The sequence below is a fragment of the Hyperoodon ampullatus genome (assembly GCF_949752795.1).
Source record: "Hyperoodon ampullatus genome assembly, chromosome: 1".
NCBI lineage: Eukaryota > Metazoa > Chordata > Mammalia > Artiodactyla > Ziphiidae > Hyperoodon > Hyperoodon ampullatus.
This window is the reverse complement of record NC_136914.1, coordinates 143467807-143487907: the sequence shown is the minus strand read 5'-3', so window position 1 is coordinate 143487907 and position 20101 is coordinate 143467807. Positions and strand designations below refer to the sequence as shown.

General features: G+C 40.2%; 1 protein-coding gene across 1 annotated transcript in view; it reads left to right on the top strand.

The window, feature by feature from the left end:
• Positions 1-12862: 12862 nt before the first annotated feature.
• Positions 12863-20101, top strand: part of FGF2 (fibroblast growth factor 2) — a gene marked incomplete at both ends in the record, with an annotated part of 55941 nt that continues 48702 nt past the window's right edge. The window contains one exon of the mRNA XM_079714796.1: positions 12863-13040. Within this exon, the coding sequence (XP_079570922.1) occupies positions 12863-13040 (178 nt within the window). The remainder of the gene's footprint in view (positions 13041-20101) is intronic.

Genomic DNA, 20101 nt, shown 5'->3' with positions numbered 1-20101 from the left:
CAGGTCTGATCAGGTGGTGACACCAAAGTAATGCATACAGAGAGTTCTTGGGAGAGTAATGTGATCTCCTGAAGTATGGGGCATGCCAGAACATGGACACTGTGTCTACTTCTGGCCTGGAGAATCTTGAAGATGGCCACTGAATGATCCATGCCATCAGGGCTTGAAAGAAGAGTGGTGAAGTGTAACCAGGAAGAAGATGAGGCAACCATCCTCCCATCCCAGGTCCAACTTGATGTGACATGATATTACAGAGGATCTTATACTTTTTCCATAGTAGATAGAATACCAGCCACTATATCATAGGATAGCTATACCACATTTTAAATGACTTCTCTACAATATACATGGACAAACAATTCATACAAAGGCTACTGGTAAATTAGGTACATGAAGTGCTTAACCAAAGCAGTATTAGTAACAATGGTAAAATACCATGTAAATGGCCCAAAATAGTGGATGGTGAAATGAATTATACACATATCAACTAGATGAAATTCAATTCTTAAAATAAGAATTCTTTAAATTGTGTAGCAAGATAGGAAATTATACTCTTAAGCAAGGAGAGTAGCATAAAAAAATATTCCTAGTCTATGATTGGAACAGGGTAAAAGGCATACACCAATGAGCAAATACAAAAAGTGAGCACAAATAAAATAAGAACTGATGTCTTAGGCTAGTGGAATGTGGATGAAGTCTTTTTTGCAGTCATCACTTTTGTTGTCATACAGTTGCTTAAGCAATAAATGAAATCAAAGGCTCAAAACAGAGAAACAAATGGGTGGAAGCAGAAGAAGCAACAATTAGACAACCCTTGAGGAATTTTGCTTTAGAGGGAAGCAGAAAATGGGGTGGTACCTGGAAAGGTCTGGGCCAAGGGAAAGGAGGGGCTTTTATGAAGTTAGGGAAAGAACTACATATTTTTATGCTGATCATATTTTTATGATCAACTGGGAAGGAGCAAAACTGATGCTGGAGAAAAACCCTTCAGCAAGGGAGAGGAAATGTGAGCCCACACTCAGGTGGAGGTGGGCAAGGGGCAGGTCAAGGGCCACATAGAGTACATGGGAGCAGATACAAGTAGGTTGGCTGTTTGATGGTGGGAAGTTGAGGGAATTCTATTCTGATTGATTCCATTACCTTCAGTGAAAGAAGAAGCAAAACGAGGAGTCAACTAAGAATGGGGTTTGTTGGAAGTTTAAGATAAAAGGAGAAGTGTGAAATGGTCTCAGAGACTGAAAGTTTTAAGCAACCAAGGCAATATGGTAGAATTCCCTGAGAAAACTGACGGTCTACTTGAGGTTTGGGCAGTAACAGGTCTTATTGGCATATCCTGTGCAAGACAACCTATCTCAACTATATGATATCAACGCCTTGAACACATGGTCCTTCCTTTTGCTGTGTCTCTTAAAAATTTCAGTTTCGGTGCCGCAAATTGCTAGTATCCTCCCTTTTCATTTTATGTGTGAACAATGATGTTGAAAGTACACTTGCAAGCAGCTGTCTTAAAGTATCAACTTCCATTTACTCTTTGAAAATTTTATCATTATACCAGAACATCTTCTGGAAATATCAGAATGAGCTGACGCTAGGCACTGACGCCATCACCCATCAGAAGCCATGACCCGTGATTTATGGGTGTGAATTAGATCGTAGACTCTCAAGAGAATTGACACCCTCAGCAACTGCAAAATGAAGAAATCTGTGTCATTTTGCTCAGGATGAGTGAGGTAGGTTTTTTGGGGTGTTTTTTTAATTTTGGTTTGGTTTTTGTTTTTAATGTGATGGCTTTAAGTGAAGACAGGGCCACACAAATTGCATGACTAGCTCCTCTCAAAAGTTAGGTATTTTTTGCAGCCTACACACTATGTCACTAACAGTACTTAATACCGGTGAGGTGGATATGATTGCACAGTGGGATTTATTCAAAGTGTATCAGGAAATGGGGGAGAGAAGTGAACACATTAAGAGGAAAAATAAATTTAAATTAAGTGCTTATAATAATTGACCAAGAAAAACGGTCAATGAATATTTTACCTTTTGCTCCTTTAAAAATGCATGTCGTATGGAAATGTGATGAGCAGAAAAGGACAATTAAAAGGTACAGGGGGCTTCCCTGGTGGCGCAGAGGTTGAGAGTCCGCCTGCCGATGCAGGGGATGCGGGTTCGTGCCCCGGTCTGGGAGGATCCCACGTGCCGCGGAGCGGCTGGGCCCGTGAGCTATGGCCGCTGAGCCTGCGCGTCCGGAGCCTGTGCTCCGCAACGGGAAAGGCCACAACAGTGAGAGGCCCACATACCACAAAAAAAAAAAAAAAAAAAAAGGTACAGGTACCCGACTGGCTTTTCCTGTCTCTTTCCCGAAATGTCAGGCTCATAGGAACCCCTATAGTCCACCTCCGTGCAGATGAAAATCTTTCCTTTCCAGACTAAAAGTCAAAATTCTGAATATTTATAGCCTGAAGTTATTGTCTGTGAACCTGGTAACTTAGACCAGAGAGTGTTGCTTTGAACACTGGTATTTTAGGCACTTTCCAGATAACATTGAAATGACCTTTTCTTAGCACTTGCCAAACTTATGAAAAAATTTAAAAATCTAAATTAAAACAGTAATTTAGTTAATTGACATTTTTTGCACGTCAAGGTGATGCCCGAGATGATACCCAAAGTGAATATGGAAAAAAGAGGGACTCTTATCATGCTTTCAGGAAAAGTGTAAACTGACACAACTTTTTCAAACAAACTTGATAAAATGTACCCCAAAGTCTTAAAACATTCATTTATTTAATCAAAAGTATTTATTTATTGAGTGTCTTCTATATCAAGGGCTGGAAATTATATTCTATCAGTGAGTGAATAGACATTACACAAATAATTACAAGTGCAATGAGCCCCGTGAAAGGGAAATCAAAAGGACCTAAGAGCAAAGAATTAGTCCTAAGAATGTAATTAGAATTATACAGTAAGATATAATTTAAACAGTGAGAACTACCTAAATGTCCACAAGCAGTGGATTAAGTAAATTATTGTATATCCATGAAATGCAACAATACGATGGCATTAAGAATAAAGCTATAGAAAAATACCTAATGACATGTAGAAATGTTCATAATATACTGGTTAATGGAAAATGTTATAAAAATGTGTCCAGTATGACCCAATTTGGTAAAAACTAAACAAAACTATTTATAGATCTCTATCCTTATCCATCATCTATGAAGGATACACCAGAAAATGTTAGCATGATAATTGCTGGCTAGGGATATTACAGCCATACTTTCTTCTTTGTGCTTATCTTCATGAACATTCTTGTAGTTGTAAGAAATAATAATAGTAATAAGTATATAGTTGGGCATGGGGTAACTGATATTTGAGAGAGAAGACCTAAGGAGTGTATTATTCAACTGCTCTTCTAAATTACATAAAATCTGTTCTTGTATTAAATTAGATCAACAGAATACAGTGTTCCTGAAATACATTTTTAAAATCCTCTACAGAAATGCTTTCACCAAGTTATAACTGAATGTTGAACTTGGCTTTATTAAGGCAATCTGAAGAATATTTTCTTAATCTTTGGCAAAATTACAGTTCAAAATATTGGCCCTTATGTTACTTACTGCTCCCTTTATAAAGAGCCACTTAACAGGTTTCTAAGAGAATTGATGCCAGGAAAGAGTTAACTTTTCAGTGAGCTCTTATCAAATAGCACACATTTTAGAACACATCTTATTTCCCTTATTGCCTTGTCTGCCAGGGAGATTAGAGCTAAATTCAGTGATTGGTTAATGTAAAGATCCAGCTCCTAGTACAATTAGTTCTGTTCTTTTAAGTGACATGTGTTGCTCATTTTTATAATTTTAAGCTCTTCTGCTTTTAATAGGCAAGTCCCCTCAAATTGTTTTTCTAAATAGACATGTAAGGTAGAGAGATGTTCAGATGCTCTATAATAAATAAACAGGAAAAATTGGAAATTAGTACTCCTTTGCTGTTCGTACATATACATAATGCTAAAGTTTTAAAATAGTTGTCCTTATAATAATCAATATTATTGATTGTTTTCCTAACTATGTTTGCCTTTTACATGGATAGTGAAAACATTAACTTTATCTCAGCCTATTTGAATTGCAATGGTTTTAAATAGAATCTTTAATATAACTTCATTATTCTATTAGTTAACTACTGGTCAGAATGTTAGTTTTTCAGACAGCATATTGTTTTGGAGAGGTTTAATTAATGAAATGCATTTTCCTATCATAGAAGGAATATTGAGAGAACACTTGAAAATTTCAAGTCTAGTCAACACTGGTTCCAGTTTTTTTTTTTTTTAAATCACTACTCCTTTCTGTATTACTTTTGTGAGAAGAACTTAACCTTAAGAACACTAATTTGAAATGAAATTTTGTATTCTCCTAATGACTAGGGGCTGAAGTGTTTAAATAACCTTTTTCATCCCCAGGGAGATGACTGCTGTAGGTCAGGCTTGAGGTCATTGGCTGAAGAGTTACAAAGAAAGTCATAGTTTTGGCTGAAGGAATAGTAAATTGGACTACGATAAAGCTGATGCTTCCTCTGAGATGAAAGAGAAAAATATTCAGTCCTCTCCTATGAACACAAATAAACACTGGCTATAGTTAGCCAGTTTGGGTGGGTTGGAGTTTAAAATATTTCTAAATTTGGTACACATTACCATATGTAGTCAGGTTAAAGCTACTGATGTCTGGGAACATTTCTGGGAAAACAGAAGTATATCCAAGAAAAGATAAAGAATCTTAGAACTGTAGAGATGGAAGAACCCTATGGTAGTCCATTCTCCTGTATCTAGAAAGGCTGACAAAGAGTCCATAATAAGTAGAAACTGTCTTTGGAGAACTGAAGGAAGAGTGTTTCTGCAGCTTCTTGCTGTAATGAACTTTTATTCAGCCTTTGCATAAAAGAACCTAATGAAAAGTGGGAATTTGCATGATTATGGTAATCAGTGTTGCCCTATCTTGAAAACTCTGTCTTGTTAATGTCCCCTTAAGATATTAATGTTCCACATGTGATGTATTCAAAGTTCAGAGAAATTGTACCCTCTTATCTGCTCACTAAACATCTATTAATGAAGCCCAGTTATGGTAGTTTTGGGGGCAATTATTTACCCTATTGGTTTCTATTAATCATGTGATCTTTTATTTTTCTTTTTTCAGTATACCAACAGCAATGATCACCTTTATTTTCAAATCATGGACAATCAGAGGTATAGATTTACAAGGGGATTGTAGGCCTGGGATTAGGCCATTGAATTTTTACTTACATGTGATTTTTTTTTTTTTTTTTTTTGCGGTACGTGGGCCTCTTACTGTTGTGGCCTCTCCCATTGCAAAGCACAGGCTCTGGACACGCAGGCTCAGCGGCCATGGCTCACGGGCCCAGCCGCTCCACGGCATGTGGGATCCTCCCGGACTGGGGCACGAACCCATGTACCCTGCATCGGCAGGCGGACTCTCAACCACCACTGCGCCACCAGGCAAGCCCTTGTTTATATATTTTAAAAGGCTTCTTTATGTAAATATTATGTATTAATCTATATATTTTATTTATATTTCTTTTTCTATGAACTACTTGTTCATGTTCCTTTGCCAGTGAGTCTTTTCTCACTGATATTTAAGGTCTCTTTGTTTTTTAGTTTAACTTTGATATCACAGATACTGCATAATTTCCCAGTTTGTCATTTATCTTTTGACTTGGGTTTAGAGCAGGGAGGGGGATGGCACTAGTGGTGGATACTTGTGTTAAATTTATATAATTGAAGGGTTTGTTCATATAGTTTTCCCAAAACCAAGGAGCAGTCTGTCCCAAAGGTAAATTCAGGTTCCTGCTTCTTACACAACTGTTTTAAGATGACAGGGTTTTTTTCTGCTATTTTTTGCACATTAAAAAAAAAAAAAAGTGCCTTGAAATGACGGTCAGGATGTCCCCTTTACACTACTGTCAAATAAGAACAAATGGACAATGATATTCGAATCTCTCTAATCTGAGCAGACCACACAGAAGATAAGGAATAACAGGGTCTTTCTGTAAGGGGCTATCTTTGAAATATATTTATTATTAACAACAATTTATTTGAATGAAATTAATATAAGGAAGGCTGAGCTCCTCTGATTCAATAGCTTTTTTCATCCAACTCTTACTATAGTGTTGAGCTAATTAAAAAACATAGAACATATGAATAAACCTAGTTACTTCTAGCATCCCTCTCTTTTCAAAGGTAAAAGAACAAGTCCTTGTGGTTGTCCAGTGGCCCTCAGGGAAGCCCAAGATAATTTAAAGGTAAAAGACATCATGAAGTTTTTATTTTTCTGAATTTAGGAGTTGATCTTGGGAAGGCAAAATCAAAGCCTATGAGAGGATACTGGTCACTTGATTAATAAGTCATAGACATCTGAAAATAGTGCATGATTGTATCTTGACTGTCTATTTAGAGTGACAATACACTATTTAAAAATAAACTGACCGAAGGTGACATAATTAAGCCTTGGCTATTTCAGGAACTTCGGTGTGTTCGTTGTTTATTTATCTGTTTTTAAAAATCAAGGACACAAAATCCACATAAATCACAGATCATTATTCTGGGTGAGACCAGAATCTGCCACCTGGGCATAGAAGATAAACAGTAACCTTTTATTACCTCTCATGGAGATAGAGGTGCTCACTCTATTATACCACAGCTGATGGTCATAATGATGACTCGGGAACTGATTAGATGATTTCTGATGTACCAGGCTTTAGAAGTCAGTTATTTGTATATTTTAGTAAGCTTTCATAAGGAAATGGGCTTGGAGTGATTTCATTCAAAAACGGTTAACATTTAGAGCTCCACAGTCATTGACCACACCCATACATAATGTAGACGAGGAGTTTGGTTTTCAAAAACAACTTTCTAAAATGAAATTAGTGCATGTATTCATTTAAAAAATATATATATTTGTTCAGACTGCTTAGTGCCACTAGGTCCAAGGATACAGCAATGTTTAGGGCAAAAAGATCTCTCCTTTAAGGGACTTTGTATTCTATTGAAGTGAGGGGACTGATAATATATAATATAAGGAAACAAATAAACAAGATACAATTTTAGATAAGTTTTATGTAATAGTGAGTAGCCAGAGGTTATTTTTATAAAATAAAAATAATTTGACCATCCAAGGTATCAGTACTAACATTTAAACATATCTCATTCTAATATGGGTTTGGGAGTATATAACAAATGGGATATTATTCTATAGCTTTGTAAACTACTTTCAATTAACAATATGTATATTGCAAGTATTTTTCCATGTTATGAATTCTCCTACAAAGCTGTCTATGTGGCTACATGGAACACATTGGTTTCTATGACTATGACATGATTTATTTAAATTAATTTGTTCACCTTTAATTATTTGGATTATCCTTCATTTTTTCCTTATTATAATCAATGTTGTAATAAACACCAAGGTTGCTAAATGTACGTGTCTGTGATTTTTTTCTTTAGAGTAAATTTCTTGCAGCAAAACTGTTGGCCCAAATGATATTTAATTTCAAAAATTTAAGGACTTGGAACTTCCCTGGAGGTCCAGTGGTTAAGACTCTGCACTTCCAATGCCGGGGGCGTGGTTTTGATCCCTGTTGGGGAACTAAGATCCTACGTGCCACGTGGTAGGGTGATTAAAAAAAAATGCTGAGAAAAAAAAATTTAAGGACTTGATGCACACACTTTTAAACTGCTTTTTCAAAATGCTACAATAATTTATCCTCCATCTGGCAGTTCATGAAGTTTCCAGTTCACCCTGTCCTTGACAACCTGGGGTGATATCATTTCTTTTTTTCTCTCAATTATATAGGAGAAAATTTTCATTTTTATTTCAACATGCATTTCTTTATTTTTTTCTAAGATAATTCACATGCCATAAAATTCACCATTTTTAAGTGTACAATTTACTGGTTTTTTAGTATATTCACAAAGTCGTGCAACCATTACCACTATCTAACTGCAGAGCTTTTCCGTCACTCCAAAAACACCCTACACCTGCTAGCAGTCACTCCCCAGCCCCCTCTTCTCCCAGCCCTTGGCAGCCCCTTATCTGCTTTGTATTTCTGTGGATTTTTGTCTATTCTTGACATTTTGTATACATGGAGTCATGCTCTTCTTTCTGGCTTTTCTGATTCCACTGTAACAAGGTTCATCTATGTTTTAGCATGTATCGGTATTTCATTTGTTTTTAGAGTCAAATAATATTCCGTTGTATGGATATACCAAATTTTGTTTATCCATTTGTCAATTGATAGACATTTGGGTAGTTTCTACTTTTTGGCTATTATGAATAATGCTGCTATGAACATTCATTGACGTGTTTTTGTGTGAACACAGTTTTCATTTCATATATATATATGAATGTAATTGCTAGGTCATACGGTGACTCTATGTTTAATTTTTTGAGAAGCTGCCAGACTCTTCTCTATATTTATGTTCCCACCAGAATTTTATGAAGGTTCCAATTATTCCACACCCTTGACAGCCCTTGTTATTTTCTGTTTTTTTTAAAATTATTATAGTTATTTTAGTGGGTGTGAAGTGATAACTCATTGTGGTTTTGATTTACATTTTACTAATGACTATCTTGAACATCTTCTCACATACTTATTGGCTATTTTTGTAGATTCTTTGGGGAAATGTCTATTCAAATACTTTGTCCACTTTTAAATTGGGTTGTCTTTTTACTGTTGAGTTGTAACAGTTCTTTATATATTTTGGAGACTAGACTCTCATCATATATATGATTTGCAAAATTTTCTCCCATTCTCTGAATACCTCTCATTTTCTCTATAGTCTGATTTGATACACAAAACTTTCTAATTTGGATGAAGTACAATTTATCTATTGTTGCTTATGTCTTTAGTGCCATATCTAAGAAACCATTGCCTAATCCAAGGTCACAAAGATTTATACCTATGTTTTCATCTAAAAGGGTTCATAGTTTTACCTTTTACATTTAAGTCTATGATCCATGTTGAGTTAATTTTTTAAAATATAGTGTGAGTCAGGGGTCCAAATTAATTCTTTTCATGTGAATATCTAGTCCCAACACCTTTGTTGGAAAGACTCTTTTTTCCCCATTGAATGGTTTTGGCACCCTTGTTGGAAATCAGTTGATCATAAATGTCAGAGTTTATTTTATGACTCTCAATTCTATTGCATTGATTTATATGTCTATCCTTAATCCTGTATCACACTGTCCTATACATTGTAGCTTTGTAGAAAGTTTTGAAATCAAGTCTTCCAACTCTGTTCTTCTTGTTCAAGACTGTTTTGGCTATTCTCAGTCCTTCACCTGTCCATATCATTTTCATAGTTGGCTTGTCAATTTCTTCAGAAAAAGAAGTTGGAATTTTGACAGAGAATGCATTGAAGCTGTAGATCAATTTGAGTATTACCATCTTAACAATATTGTCTTTCAATCCGTGAATACAGATGTCTTCCCATTTATTTACACCTTATTTAATTTCTTCCAAATAATGTTTTGTAGTTTTTGGTATACAAGTCTTGAACTTCTTTGGTTAAATTTATTCCTAAATATTTTATTTATTTTGATGCTATTGTAAATGGAATTGTTTCCTTAATTTCATTTTTGGATTGTCCTTTACTAGTGTTAAGAAATACAACTGATTTTAACGTACTGGTCTTGTATCCTGCAACCTTGCTGAAGTCATTTATTAGCTCAGATAGTTGTGTGTGTGTCTGTGTTTGTGTGTGTGTATTCTTTAGGGTTTTCTATATATAAGATTTTGTACTCTGCAAATACAGATAGATTTACTTCTTCCTTGGCAAACTGGATCCTTTTATTTCATTTCTTGCCTAATTACTCCATTATAAGAACCCACCCTTATGACTTCATTTAACCTTAATTACCTACTTAAAAGGCCCCATCTCCAAATACAGTCACACTGAAGGTTAGAACTTCAACACAGGAATGGGGGGGGGGGGACACAATTCAGTCCATGACAGTTATCTACAACTTACAAGACTTGCAAATTTGCTCAAAGACAAAGGTACAGAGACCCCACAGAATCAGATAACCTAGACAATGCCTAATTTTCCATTGAAGATATATAGTAATCATTTTTGTCCACATAAAAGTCTTTCAGATTTTTTCCCTGCAATTAAGAAAAAAGTATTTGCTATTCTTATACGTTTATTTGTCCAAATGAATTTTACAATATTGTTAGATTGTTTTAAAATGGTGCTAAAATTTTATACTAATATTGTTTAAAAATTTTAAATATGGTTAGGGGTATCTGACGTTGTTATTTTACTGTATGTTTCCATCCAGGAACGCTTAAAATTTTTTTAAGTTCTCATTAAGTCTTTGTACTTTTCATCATTTAGATTCTGAACAATTCTTATTAATTCCAAAGTAATTTACCTTGGTGTTGTAAGGGAAATTCCTCTTTCCTTTATGGTTCCAAATAGTTATCACTGAAAACTAATGGTTTTTAAAAATAATGAGTTTTGTATCCATCATCTTATAGAATTCTCCTATTGGTTCTAGTTATTTTTCAAAATTATCTTTATTTTAATATTCATCCTTATAGTTGGGTAAATTGAGAATGTAAGTTGAGTGCTCATGGTTCAGCTGAGAGCAAATTGATTGCATCTAAGAATATTTTGTCTGTCTCTCTGTGTGTTTACAGGTGTGTGTTGAGAAGAGTCTGGGTAGGAACATGAGACAACTTTCTTAATGATGTCTTCTTGGAATTAACACTATTTGTCTTGGAGACCTAGATTCCCAGAGCTGGCTTATCCATTTCATGTGACATCTCCTCCTCTGGTTTTGGAAGGAACTAGAAAACAAGCAGTTATTGTACATGGGATGCAGTTCCACAGGACCTGTGGTCTATTAGCATACAGATTACTTAACTGCTTGTAGCTGTTCCCCAAATTTCTGGATGCTACTGTTCAAAAATATTTTGACTTAGCTTTTATCCCTTTGCTCTTGGAATACTCAGGTTTGTGTGACACGGAGTTCAAGGCTTATTCAAATCTAACTCGATTTCAAAGTTAAGTGGCAACCTGATGCATGCTGCAGTAGCTTTAAGCATTCCCTAGGATACCCACAGAGATCATCTGGAAGGGAGCTGTTTGTCTTAACAGACTTTCAAAGCAGATAAAACCTGTCCATTTTGGAGAGAGATGTCAGAGAACATACATCAGCCCGGAGAAGAGTATTCGTGGTTTTAAAGCTCCAAAGAATTGATTCATACGTCCTAGAAATGCATCTAGAGTTAAACACCTCTTGGAAACTTATGAACAAGTGCACTGATGGATAATCTTTTGAAACCAAATATGTTCTTAAATAGAGGAATTTCTGTATTCTCACAGCTTCCAAGAAGCTTTCCCTAACCCCTGCCTACCCTCAAGCTGAGTTACCCCTTATCTGAAATCTCACGACACTTTATTTTTACACTGCTATGGCCTTGACACTTTCTGCTGGTATTTGTGTTGTTCGTGCTCCCCATGTATCAGCCTCACTGTGCCAGAAGATTGGGTATCTCCCACTGCACTTACTGAAATGCTTTGCAAACAGTAGGTGCTCAGTATATGAAGTTCTGTGGATGGAAATTTTGATAATCTGTAGTACCTGTTATATTCTACTGAAAATTAGCAAAGTGCAATTAACTTCAAGTTTGTTGTTTGGGATTTTCAGTAAACTACCCTCCCTCCAAGAAATGCCTAACAGTTTAGCTAGAATAAGACATTAACATACTTCTATCACGATGAGGACTTGAGGCCCATCTTCATCTTTCCACGTTTGTCTAATTCAAGTTAGTCAGACTAGTAAAAGAAAAACCTTTTCCTCTTAGCAACCCAACCCGCTCCCCTTCTCTGGCCTCTCTCTTCGCTTATGTTGGAGAACTACTTCAGCCTCTGCGTTCAGTGTTAACAGTTTGTGCTTGTGCGTAAACCTCGTCTTTTGGTGATGAGAGATGTTCAAAACCTATTCTGACACAGAACCCTCCCTCGCTTCCGATTCCTCTGCTTCTTGGGGGTGGAAATAGTTTCTCCGCTTTGAAACGCTGGCAAGGAAAAAGAATGGGGGAGAAAATTGCATTTAAACTTTGAAAAGTTGGATCACGGCTGGTTGCACAGCAAAAAAGCTCCGCAGTGTGGAGAAAGTCTGAATGTGATTTGGGTTACGCGGGGTTGGGCTGGGCGCCTTCTGGGGAACGGGCGGGGTCAAGCCCCCGTAGCGGCGGAGGCCCGGGCCGTGGCCTCCCGCCGCATCCCCGCACCTCCCCCGCCCCCCGGCTGCGTTCGGGCTCCCCCCCGCGCCGGGCATGGAGGTCGCGCGCTTGCGTGTTGCGGCCAGAGCGCCCGACCCGGAGACCGGCCCCAGAAAACGCCGAGCGAGTAGGGGGCGGCGCGCAGGAAGGGAGGAGGACCAGGGGCCTGCGGGGTTGGTGGGCGTTCGCGGGTGGAGACTTAGAAGATGTGACGCCGCGGCCCTGCTGCTGCCAGACCAGCGGACGCTGTGCCCGCGGTTGCAAAAGGATCCCTAGCGCTGCAGCTTCGGGAGGCGGCCCTCCCGAGAGCGGCGGCCGCGAGACACCCAGCCCTCACCCCCAGCTCCCGGGCCGCTCGGCTCCCCGCGCTCTAGGGCCGGCGGAGAGGGAAGCGCGGAACAGCTTGAGGCTGGGGGCCCGCGGGCGCGGCCGCGTGACGCGGGGAGGGAGGCTGGGGGGCCGGGGCCGGGGCCGCGCCCCGGAGCGCGTCCGAGGCCGGGGCCGGGGCGCGGCGACTCCCCGCGCGGCTCCAGGGACTCGGGGACCCCGGCCGGGCGCTGGCGGGGCCATGGCAGCCGGGAGCATCACCACGCTGCCCGCCCTGCCGGAGGACGGCGGCAGCGGTGCCTTCCCGCCCGGCCACTTCAAGGACCCCAAGCGGCTGTACTGCAAAAACGGGGGCTTCTTCCTGCGCATCCACCCCGACGGCCGAGTGGACGGGGTTCGCGAGAAGAGCGACCCTCACGGTGAGTGCTGGCCGGCTTTTCCTCCCCCGCGCCCTCTCCATCCCCTGCCGTTCTCTCCCCCGCCCCTGCCTTCCAGCCTCCGCGCTCCTTCCTTCTCTTCACTCTGACCCCAGTGGGGCTTGTGGTGTCTCCCCGCGCGGCCCTCGGCGGTTTCGGGTTCACCACTCGACCCCTCCTGCCCCGAGCTGCGGTGGCGGGTAGACGCTCGCCCAGGCTTTGGAGTGTGTCGGTTTCCACTGGTAAACCAGTCCCCCGGGCCCGGAGCCGCAGGGCGCCCGGGCCTTGCCGGCGACTCTCTGGGCGCAGCCAACCTGTCGCGTCGGGGATGCCCGGCGGCCGAGCAGAGGTGGGTGGCTCACGGAGGTGCCGCCGGCGCCCCCAGCCTTAAGTTCCGACCCCTCTCTGTGGGATGCGCGCAGTCCCCGGGACAAAGCCAGGAGGGACCGCAGCCGAATTAAACGTTCCTTATTGGAAAGATACCTTTCCAGAGTCGTGCCCTTAAATTCCAGTTCGGTAGGATCCAAGGCAGCACACTGCTGTCACCCATCCATTTCTATTTTTTTCCCCGAATTTCGGAAAACTGAAAAAGCAGAAAATATGGACTGTATTAATAAAGTGCTATAGACCCTTGTTGCAGTAGTGAAAAGAACTGCAAAAACTTTAATCTTCCACTTGCAGTTATTAGCTATGGGACCTTGAGCGACCCTTAACCCTTGAGTCTGTTTCCTCATCCCGAAACAGGGGATAATCAACTTTGCATCAGGCTTGAGGATCAAATGAGGATTTATATAAAGTGCACAGAGGACTCAGTTTACTAGTATGCAGTTTCGTTTTCTGTAAAAATAAAATAAAATCAAATCTATCTGTGGTTATAGAAAGAAGATTGGCCTCAGTCATTAGTTCTCAAACTTTAGGGGTGTATTAGAATCACCTGGAGGGTTTGTTATAACACATGGCTGAACCATCTCCTAGAGTTTCAGATTGCTTAGGTCTGGAGTGGGGCCTGATTTGCATTTCTAACAAGTTCCCAGGTGATGCTGACCAGGGAGCACACTTTGAGAACCACTGGTCTAGAGAAAAGATGGAGAAAAGGGTGTAAAATGGGCTGATAAAAATACTGATGAATTGGAAGTGAGAGAAAGAGATCAGATACATTTTAACTGTCATCCTGTAAGTGTAGGTAAAACATCTCTTTTGAAAGCTGTTTGTTCTGCCATTCCTTCCTTTATGGGTTTCAGGTGGAAAACCTGATCCTCTTTTTGCCTGAGAAAAGACCCGCAGGAGTCCGTCTTTACCTTATGATGCTAATGGTGTGTGCTTCACTTTGGAATGCGGGAGTAGGAAGTGGAGAGAGCTCTGCAGCCAAGGCTCCATTGACAAATTCGGGAATGGGAAATGTGCTTTCATAAGAATTGAGTCTTTATTGGTTCCAAAATAGCAGCAAGCAAAAGATGCAGGTCTGTAATTTTTTTCAGGCCTGCCATAATTAAAAAATGTTCTCATGTACTATCCAGTGAATCTGAAAAGATGCTTGTAGTCCAATCTATCGGTAGCGCTCTTTCTCTATTTTGGTAACTTAAATGGATTTCACAAAATTATCTTTGTGTTTGGAGTTTGTTCTGCAGTTGTCTGCCAGGCTAGCCCAGCTGGTTAGGGCAAGGTGCACATATGTCCCAATTAGTTTTGCTGTTTTCTAGTAGCACAAAAAGGAGCATATTCTTTGACTAGAAGACAGAAGAACTCTCCCCCAGATTGGGTTCATATTGAGGCTTCCCCTAGTACTGTTTTCTTTTTTTCCAGACATTTTATTCGTTACAGTTTTTTTCTTTGACACTCTCGATACCCTATTTCCTTTAGAACAAAACTGTATAGGGGCTAGCGAGTGAGGGTAATTCTGAATTGCATACCTCATTACCACCCTTGTAAAAACAACCATTAACTTTTTATTCCCAATTCTGGGCTGGGCTGTCATTTTTGTAATCTGATTTTAACTCAGTGGTACTCAAATAGGATTGATACTGCCTGCCCCCTTCCACCTCCAGGTAACATCTAGCAATGCCTGGAGACATTTTTCGTTGTCACGCCTGGAAGGGTGCTATTGGCATTTAATAAGTAGAGGCCAGGGATGATGCCACAGTGCACAAGTTACCTCCCTAATCCCTCAGCAAAAAATTTTCTGACCCTAAATGTTAAAAGTGCTAAGGTTGAGAAACCCTACCAACTTGATAACTAGCTGAAGACAAAGTGTTTAAAAGTGAAGAGTAGAATATTCATCCAGATCTGTGGAGACACTGATTTTTTAAAATCACCTTGTACCAGGTGATAGCCTGACAAGAATGTAAACCTAAAAATGATAAATTTAGGCCACTTTTGTATAGCCCAACCTGGACATAAGTTTAAGTACAGTGTTTTTTTCTGGCATGTCGAAGGCGTACTGATAGTTGACCAAACCAGGAGGAGACTGATGGGAAATATATAAGAAAAAAATGACATAACAATATCCTCTGAATTACATTCCCTCCATTCCCCTGAATGAGCAAAACTGCTCAGGAAACATGGAGAAATCAGTTAACCGTTGCTACAACTTCCCTCCAAATTAAGGCCCAGATATCTAGACCTATTTGAAACGTTGGAAAACCCAAGGCCCCATTCCTCAAACTGTTTTGCCCAATGGACCCTAAAATCTGTCATTGGAAATTTATTCTTTTGGCGTTAACACTTTCCGGACGTTTCTAAAATGCAAGTACAGTCTGCTCTCCGTATCCGAGGGTTCCCCATCTGCGGAGATGAGGGTCAACAGTACTACGCCACGTTCCTCGAGGGACTTGAGGCTCCACGGTTGTTGGTACCTGCGGGGGATCCTGGAACCGGCCCCCCACGGATACCGAGGGAGGAGGGTCTCTCTGGAAGGAAGAGTTCAGCAGCGTTCGGATTTTACCGTTTAGCGTTGATTAAATTGCACGTGCAGTTTCTTCCCCAAAACCTGACCAGGAGGACTGGAGGTGGCGGAGCTGGGGGGCGGGGAGCTGTGAAGGCTGTGGCATGAATGTGGGGCGCTGCTTAGGGGCGGGGGCCGTAGCTCAGGTTCTGGAGAGGACACGGGGCGGGGCGGACGGCGGCAGAAAGGAAGGGATCAGACGCCTGGATGCCTGTGTTTCCAGCTTCTCAGTGTTGCTGAAGATCACCTGTGCTTCTCACTTGGGTTCTCTCTTGAATTGCTTTCGCACTTTTCTTAAAATCCTGGAATAACCTGTGTTTGACACGAGAGTCTTGCTAAAAGCAAGATAAAAACAAGGACGGAGCCTGTGCTTCCCCCCGCGTGCGCGGTGCACACCCACCACCTTCCCTTCGGCGTCCTGGATGTTTTTACAGGCCTCTTCCAAATGCCCATGGGAATGGGTAACGTTAAGTGTATGCGCTAAAGTAGTGAACCACGTGAAAACATTCAGAAGAGAGAACATTTTATCCCAAGCAGCACGTACAACATGTGGTGGAGTATAGTAAGGGCAAAGTATGCTGCTTGTGTGCATTTTAACATCAAATTTATTCCAGATGCTCTTATTTTGGAAAAAATGAAGGTAGTGAGAAGTGCTGGATCGACCCTTGGGCCTCTCCGAGGAGGGCTTCTCCCAGGAGGTGACTGCCTGCTTGCCCCACTTCTCGGCTTCCAGGCTCCAGAGGACACTGAGCCTTGAAAAGACTCGGGGACCCGTCCACTCCCATGTGGAGAAGGGATGGGATCCCGGTCTGTGTGACTCCCGTGCCCTGTACCATGGCACATATTCCATGCAACCCCTCATCGTTAAAAACATGAACTTGCGAAATTCAAAGGGAGGCTTCAGACCTTTTATTTCACAGATTTTTAAGATATTCGGGGGGGGGGGCGTTTTTTTTTTGTTGTTGTTGTTTGTTTTTTAAAGGAAGTTTGTATAGTGTAGTAATGATCTGGCTAGATTCTGTGAGTGGATTATTCTCTGTTCATGATTTACGCACTTTGAGAAAATGCTGGCACCTTAAGGTAGGAACCATGACTTCTCCATATAAATAAACATCATAAAAGGTTTGTATCTTTTACTCTGGGAATTCTCACTAAATGTCAGCTGCTGATGAGAACATTCTGTGTGGACCATCCCGTGGAATAACTCCTCCTGGACCACATGATGTATAAAAGCACGGTCGAGGTTTATAGTTCTCTTGGTGCAGTTAACACATACGTTTAGACACTTGGTCAGTCTTTTAATGAAGATGATTATATGTAACAAAATTATATTTGGAAAATATTTTGGAGTCTTAAAAGCTGGCTATTAGCATTTTTAAGGGTAATCTATAAAAAGGTGAATCATTTCTCAGGATAATTAGTTTAAAGCTCTCATTATGAATCCTGTTTTCTTTAAAAAGCACCTGAGATTTTTACCATGTACTGTGTGATATAAAATTCCTCAGGTATGCTGTGCATTGTTCATTCTTTCTTTTGTGGCCAACACCCTAGAATCCTGTACACTCTTCTACTTCATCTCCTTTTCTCTTTTTAACTCTGGATTCTGCACCTGGTATTCTACTTAAATCATTCTGGGCCCCAGCAGTCTTCCAGTTCAATCACATGGACTTATCCAATTTGTCACCCTACTTCTGACACTTGACACCATTGTCTGCCTCTGTCTTGCCGAGAATTCCTTGGCTTCTGTTACACCACATCAACCTGGTTTCCTCTCACCCATCCGACTGTCTTTTCCTCTGGTTTCTCCTTCTTTTGGTCTTTTGCTATAATATTCCCCAAGGCTCTGTTTTGGCCCTCTCCCCGTCTTTCTGTGTACTCATGGTCCTTCAGCAGATCAATTATAGTCTTTGTCTCTGATTTCCCATCTCTGTGTTAGTACCGTGTTTCTCACTGCCCGACAGACAGATGCACTGCCACAGCCTCAACTCAGCCCACGTAAAACAGACCATAACATAGCTTTCTCCAACTAGCACCCTTCCTACCGAATTTTGTTTGTAGTGAAATTATCCTTCTAGTCTCCAAAGCTGGAAGCCTTGGAGTCTTCCCTACCTCAGTGACTTTTCTTTGCCTTGTCTCTTGGTTTCCCCTGTCCTTTATTTACCTACAACCATACCCTCCCCGACTTTCCCTCTCAAATATGACCTACCTGCTCAGTCTTATTTCCCACTCTCTGCCATCCGCACTCCCCTGATGCTGCCAGTGCTCTGTGCTTTCATTGTAGTCTCTAGTCTGACAGACCCATCACTATTACAATGATGGGCTTTTCCACTTGTGATCCTTGTTTTTGGAAAATCCTTCTTTTCCTTATCAATTCTTCTCTCACACCCTCCTCCCACTCCCACCTTTCTCTGGAAAGATCTTTTATGAGTCAGCTCAGTAGTCTTCTCCTTTGTGAAACTTTCCCCTGCCTTCCCAGGGAGAATTAATTGTTTCTATCTCTGCATTTCCCATAGTACTTGGTACATATTCTTGTACGGACTTCATGATTTTTGTTGTAATTGTTTATGTGTTTGTCTCCTGCACTGGGGCTGTGAGCTCTGTCCTCTCTGTGTCCCCTCAAAGAATGTGTGTTAAGTTCAACATGTACCCAACAAATTAGCCAAGTCTTCTAACTTCCTTTCTGATCGTCTTCTCACATCCTTCTTCTCTTAGCCTTTAATTGGCCATTAATCCTCTTACCTTACCCCAGTCCTAGGCATGCGTCAGGCCCCATTTCTTTCATACCGCCCTGTACCTGTCTTTCTCCTGCACGCTATCTAAAAATTCTCTCTAATAGCTTGATATGTTTTAACTTCACGTCCCTCAATTTTACTAGAAATTTCTAGTTGGCAAGGATTTTTTAAAATTCAAATGACATTACCTAGCAGTCCTTTACTCTATTCTATTCTGAGGTCTGAGACTGCATTTACTCACCCCAGGATCCCCTTGACTCCACTGCTCAGTGAATGACCAGGCTGAGGCCCATTGAAGAGGTTCAGTCTGTATTGTTGAATGAACTAGAACTTTAAATAAACAAGCATATGTACTTCAGCATGAGGCGTGTAAAATGGATAAACTGAATGTAGCATCACTGTAGTTCCTTCTGCAGCGACACCTTTCACGTTATTTGAAGGAAGCAATAAAGGTAAAACACAATCATTTGTTAGGATTAATTTTTATTGTGGAAGATTTTCTTTTCAGCTATTGAATAACATAACATTTCTAGCCAATTCCAGAACTAGTTATAACCCTCTAATTAAAAAAATACAGATCTGAGAATTCATACTTGAATCATATACTTTAATCCTTAAATCTCTCTCTCTCAGGTCTAAAACCTGTGAATCATTTTATAAATTAGGATTAAGAACTGTCTGGTACCATTGTTAGTATCTGCTTTGGCTGTGAGGAAATGACACAAATAGTTTCATCCTAATATTCATTCAGATTTATGAGCCAGTATTCATCACAACAATCATAAAACTCTTAGAAGGATAGAAACAGTATGACAAAGTGAGTCATAGTCTTTGTGATGTGATGTCTGCAAGGGTGGGTGGGAGAGATTGCTGAATGACCAGTCTCATTCTACTGCTTTCTGAGCTGAATCATTTTATAAAGAGAAAACAATTCATAGGTTTACAGATCGTCATAACATAAATAGGAAATGGAAGAGAGTAACAGAGTCAAATAATACCTCCTTTTAAAAAGTTACTTTTTGAAATATAACACTTGATGAACAGTGTTTGTTTTGAATTAGAAATGAAATTATTTACTGCCTAATAACATATATTTTAATTTAACACCTGCTATATGTCTTCTTTATATATTTTCATTTTTTCTATTAATTATGTTTCTTCTCCCATCTTTTTATTTAAAAAAATTTTTTTATTCTCTCATGTCATTTGACCTTTCCCTTCTTAGCTATTTCTACCTTTGGCTTATTTGACAAGTGTGTGTGCGTGTTTATGTAGGGGCAGGTGTCATTATTCACTGGTTGGATGACTACTTGAATTGGATGGGGACTCGAGAAGAAGGTCCCTGTCATCTTGGAAATTCTGATTCTGGGATGGTATAATCGTGGATTTTG